This window comes from Solanum tuberosum, unplaced genomic scaffold, assembly GCF_000226075.1.
Source record: "Solanum tuberosum cultivar DM 1-3 516 R44 unplaced genomic scaffold, SolTub_3.0 scf00156, whole genome shotgun sequence".
Classification (NCBI taxonomy): Eukaryota; Viridiplantae; Streptophyta; class Magnoliopsida; order Solanales; family Solanaceae; genus Solanum; species Solanum tuberosum.
Genome location: NW_006239080.1, coordinates 685071 through 690864, shown reverse-complemented (window position 1 = coordinate 690864; position 5794 = coordinate 685071). Strand labels below are relative to the sequence as shown.

The window sequence follows — 5794 nt, the reverse complement described above, 5'->3', positions numbered from 1 at the left end:
TTGGTCAATCATTTTATTATTACCTAAACTGAATATATAAAATGAACTCAACTACTAACTACGTTGCTTAAATAGTGTATAACCCATATATTATTCCTCATGCCCTTTACTTTTATCAATTTTCCTTCAAACCTAATATAACAATGATGATACCACAATATTAATAATAACGAGAATGGTAGTAAGTAACCAATTTAATAAATTAAGAGATTTCAAACAATAATAATATATTTTCAGTGTGTCAGTTTATATAACTTACTTTCCTTAATGAAATGATTTATAGACACACAAATATCTATCACTTATTTTAGATCATAAATTTCAAAAGGGCTTGCTTTTTATCCTTACATTACCTGTCGAGTCAAACTAACTCTTATGAAATGTGACGGAGAAAGTACTATTTAATTGCTGGAAAGAAACCTCTTGTCAAGGTTATTCAAACGTAACCAATATTGTTTCTTGTATTTAATCAGCCATAGACTACCTAACTAAAACGAAGAACAAAAAAAACATAAACAAAAACAGAGTCACTCTGCTGCCAAAAGCTTCAAAGCAATGAAGCCACCTCCCTCTTCTTCGATTCTCCGAAAGAATCGTCTTTCTCCTTTCCTATTCACTCTATTAGCCTTCATTGTTTTCGTTACCATTCTTTATAGTGAGGATTTTAGCTGCATTTTTAGCCAGCTTGAATATTCTAGTCTATCTGCTCCTCCCAATTCAATCTCAAGAATCAGTAAGTAATTGTTAGTGCATTTTTTAATGCACAAACATTATTTAAAAGAGTTACTAACTTATATCCACTATCAACGCAATTGTACTTCATTAAAATTGGATGTTGATTGTGTTGTGAATAATTTTTGTAGACAAGAATAAGAATTTGCCATTTGCCATTGGAGAGACAGAGGATGGCTGTGATGTGTTCAGTGGTAGGTGGGTTCATGATGATAGCCGGCCACTGTACGAGGAAGAGGAGTGTCCTTACATACAGCCACAATTGACTTGCCAAAAACAAGGCAGGCCAGACAAAGATTATCGACAATGGAGATGGCAACCTCATGGCTGCTCTCTTCCAAGGCACGTTTAATTTTAACTCTATTTTTCTCATATTCGCTATCTACGTATCATTAGGCCACCAACATATCATTGGATGACGTAAGATCTAAGCATTCTGTAGTTCCCCAGCTGGCTCCTGGTCAGGATGATGTAAGATCTAAGCATTCTGTAGTTCCTATTACAATACATGAGAGTGAAAAATAAGTACTTACATATATTGAAACATAACCTCTAAGTTCTGGATCCGTCATGACATAAAGAGTGAGGCCACAAAAAAGAACCCTGAGTCTATTGCTAGTGACTCGCCGGCTAGTTATTTTTGGTTTTGAGAAATGATTATCGCTAGTTAATTTCTACATTATACTCTTTGTCTTTATTTGATAATGTTGGTTTATTGTGTAGTTCAATTTCTCTGTTTTATATTCTGATATAAAAGGCTAAGATTTTCATGTTATTTCCATAATATTGATCAATGATATAGCTAGACTAAGTATTTCCATAATATTGCAGTTTCAATGCGACACTAATGTTGGAAACCCTTCGTGGGAAGAGGATGTTATACGTGGGAGATTCGTTAAACAGAGGACAATATGTTTCGATGGTTTGTCTTCTCCATAGACTCATACCTGAGAATGCCAAGTCCATGGAAACTTTTGGTTCCCTCACTGTTTTCACTGCTAAGGTGCTGTCATTTTAAAGTTACATATACAATTTTATGACTAGCTAAGTCGATTTATTGAATGTTTCCTAGCTTGAACTTAATCAATACTGCAGGACTACAACGCTACTATTGAATTCTACTGGGCACCATTTCTTCTAGAATCAAATTCAGATGATGCAGTTGTACATAGAATATCCGATAGAGTAGTACGAAAAGGCTCAATCAATAAGCACGGAAAGAATTGGAAAGGAGCTGATATAGTCGTTTTCAATACTTACCTTTGGTGGATGACTGGCCTAGAATTCAAAATTTTGTAATTATCTATCCCCTCTCATTTCTTTCGATTTTGTTTCTTTCTTCTATTTAATAATGATAGAAACATGAAATTGACACAGGCAAGGGTCTTTTGACGATGAAGTGAAGGATGTAGCAATGGTATCGACAGAGGATGCATATCGAATGGGAATGAAGAGTATGCTGAGATGGGTGAAAAAGAACATGGATCCAAAGAAAACCAGAGTCTTTTTCACTAGCATGTCACCTTCCCATCAAAAGTAACAATTCAATTTTCTTTGAAAAATTATATCTCATATTAAAATTTGAGGGTAAAATATAAAATGTGTGAATATCATTTTTTGCAGGAGCATAGATTGGGGTGGAGAACCAAATATGAACTGTTACAATGAAACAACAATGATCGAGGATCAGAGTTACTGGGGATCAGATAGCAGAAAAAGCATAATGGAAGTGATTGGACAAGTGTTTCGTAGATCAAAGGTGCCGATTACATTTCTCAACATAACACAACTCTCGAGTTACAGAAAAGATGCACACACATCAATTTACAAGAAGCAATGGAGTCCATTAACAGTGGAACAATTAGCGAATCCTGTTAGCTATGCCGATTGTGTACATTGGTGCTTGCCTGGTCTTCAAGATACATGGAATGAGCTTTTATTTGCTAAACTTTTCTATCCTTGATATTATCCCCCAAACACAATTTTTATCTACTACCAGTATAGTTACCTAGTATTTTCTTTCTTCTTTTGGGTGATTTTCCCACATAAAATTGGTCAAAACAAAAAAGAAGAAATCTGTGTATAAATGTAATGATTCTGCAAAGATAAAATCTTGCAAAATGTGAAAAAGAATTATTGCAAAGAGAATTGTTTAGCAATATTATTATTTTCCCGGAATTGGAGTATGATAACTTATTCTAAAAGTTTAGGCTCGAGTTTAGTGAAAAAGTTTGAAAAAAATTCATGAATTTTGTCTCCCTTTAGCATGGCGTTTCCACGCTAAATACTTGTGTTGTTTTATTATTTCGCAATTAATCTTCTTACACTGTTGCTCAAGGAACTTGGTACTTTGAGTGTCTAGGTCGCAGCCAAACTAATTTACATCATAAAATGTACAAGTTAGGATCTTCAGGCTTATTGGAGGAACCTAAATTTAAATATAAGTTTGAACAAGCAAAGAAGACCAAGAGGGAAGGAAAATGTGGCGCGTTGCACACTAGGATGGAAAGAGCCAAAAGGCTATAACTAAGAAATTGGTAAGTAGAATTATTAACCTTCTAATTTATATGTTTGTATAGAGTTGATTAAATCTTGATTAATTAAGTTTGATTAAATTTTATTTGAAGGCCAAAACTTGGGGGCGCATGCCGACTCATGATGAGCTCTTTCGGGCTACACATGTCAAAAAGAAGAAGAAAGAGTTGAATTCGGATAAATGGATCGAAGAAAGGGATCAACAAGTCCGTAAATTTGAATTCTTTTAGACAAAAAGTAATAATATAACTCTAATATGTATACACCACATTCGATTGAGAGTTCTCACCTCTTTGAGCTTAGGTCAGCAAGAAGTCATCCCCGAGGAAAGAATGAGTCTTCGGCGAACCGGTACCTACGATTTCCCATTCCTTCTCTGCCGAGCCGCCTCTCTTCGCCATTCGATGCTTCCGCCTCCCCTTTCTATAACATACCCAGGCGCCCTAAATGGTTGTTGTTGAATCAGTTGTGAAATACGCTCTTGCTCACGAATCTGTTGTTCTAGCTCAAACCAGGCTATCTCCGAGAAAGTAAGGGTTGGAGAGAATCCAGATGCAATTTACCAAGTCAAAGCAAGGGGTTGAAAAAGCACCACAAGGGATGGGAACGACGTCCTGACTAAACAAGAGTTTCTTCAATTTGGTCGAAAGTCGTAAAGAAGGCACCGAATAAGCTTGACCTGCTCCTTTAGTTTAGGGCTATAGAGTTTACTTGCTTCTCACTAACGGCAGAATCATGAGCTTCATCACTCGACTCTAATTCAAATCCTGGAAGAAGAGGGGAGGACCCTTTCCAGAGACAGGGAAGACCTTATTGATAGGATGGCCTTCCGCATCCGCGGCAGAAACAACTAAGAGTCAGTCGACTCTTTGGAGTTTATGATAGGATCCTTCTTGGTCCTTCTTTCACTAATGGTCTCACCATTTTCTAGTAGTAGTAGTTCGCGCGAGGGACTTTTCTATCGCTTGATTTAGATCAATCAATCCTCAATCCGGGCTCAATGACCGGAATGAACAATTTTCTCTGTCTCCTTTTGGATCCAACTATTAGGTTCGTGGGAGGAGGCCCATTCGACAACCATAATAGGCTCTACAACTGGATCACGCACGGTAAGAACGCCTGGGTAAATTCTTTTAACCCTAGTCAGTAGACTGGCCTTTCCATGGAGAATGGATCCATGAGTTCAATCAAATCGGATGTGGTATCACGCAAGAATGAAACTCAAAGGAATTGACGGGGGCCTGCACAAGTGGTGAAGCAAGCAACGAAAACCTCTGCCTCAACTCCTACGGATCAAAGCTAGGCCACACAAAAGAAGGAAAGGTAGGCATGCTAGCCTTCTAAGACTTTCTTCTCCAACTCACTCAATCGATAGGTTGAGGAAATCAACGAGAAATCAACCAAAAGGACCTGTCAAGCCTTAGAAGTCAAAGCATGCACCACATATCATCATCCATAACTTATTAGCTGCATAGGAAACATAAAACATATAGTACTTTTCTGCATTATCATGCATCAAATGGTTGTCTCTCCTCTCTCAAATCAGGCGAGCTTCAAGCTTGGAAGATCAAGAAAAGTGAGAACGGAAACTCCTAGAACTGCTGGAGAATAGCAAAAGAAAGATCTCAAGGCTCTGGAAATATACCAGTCCCGATACTCTTCTTCCGTCACCTCTATCTCCAAATCAACGGTTTGATATGATGAATTGAATATCATTACCGATGATTACAATTTCATCAATATATACTAAAATAAAAAATAGAATAGTTTCCACGTCGATGAGTAAAAAAGGACTGCCTGGGATTGAAGAAAACTAGCATCCACAGAAGCAAATTTGGAAAACCCATTTCGGGACGTTTGTTTAAGTCCATAAAGGGCCTGATTCAGGTGGCAAACTGAGTTCTCCCCCTATGGAGAATATCCGTGAGGGAGAGACATGTATACTTCATTTTTTGGAACATACTAAGACTTTACACTCTAACTCACCTTCGCAACTCTAGGTGTCATCGTGCCTAAGTTATCATTCTTTTTCCATTGTCTGATTACAGTAGGGGGTCATGTAGGATGGTTAAGCCAGGAGCAAGACCGATACTTTGCTTAGACAACACATCTTCACATTGCATTCCCTCCAAATATGTCTCAATTCACACCTCCAATCCCTTCTCATTAGCTCTCTGATTCTCAGGATAATATTGAAATGTGGATCCTCAATCCCAGCCATTGTGCAGCTTCTGTATAGAACCCAGAGAGTCCTTCTCTTCCTGAAGAGTTGATGAGCGTAAGATATAGATTCAAAATAGATATGTGTGTGGCCTTCGTGTACCTCCACATATAGGGCTTGATGTGCCCACTATCTTTATCTTTGTCTCCCCGTCCTATCGGGGTCCGACTCTTATTCCACATTCTTATACTAATCTAATTTGGATTAAGATTCCAAAATCTCTCAATATATCACGATTACCCTCTATCGTCCAGTCCATGGCCCGATCTTTATTTTGAAAAAGTCTTTCAAAAGACTTTTAAGCAA

At 37.6% G+C, this 5794-nt stretch overlaps 1 protein-coding gene across 1 annotated transcript; it reads left to right on the top strand.

Annotated features, from left to right (window-relative positions):
• The first annotated feature begins 466 nt into the window (after positions 1-466).
• LOC102581323 (protein trichome birefringence-like 33) lies at positions 467-2910 on the top strand. The gene is made up of 6 exons (XM_006353362.2): positions 467-733; positions 864-1074; positions 1564-1735; positions 1828-2027; positions 2110-2268; positions 2356-2910. The coding sequence occupies exons 1-6, from the start codon at positions 556-558 to the stop codon at positions 2693-2695; spliced, it is 1260 nt and encodes a 419-aa protein (XP_006353424.1). The 5' UTR covers positions 467-555; the 3' UTR covers positions 2696-2910.
• Positions 2911-5794: the final 2884 nt, after the last annotated feature.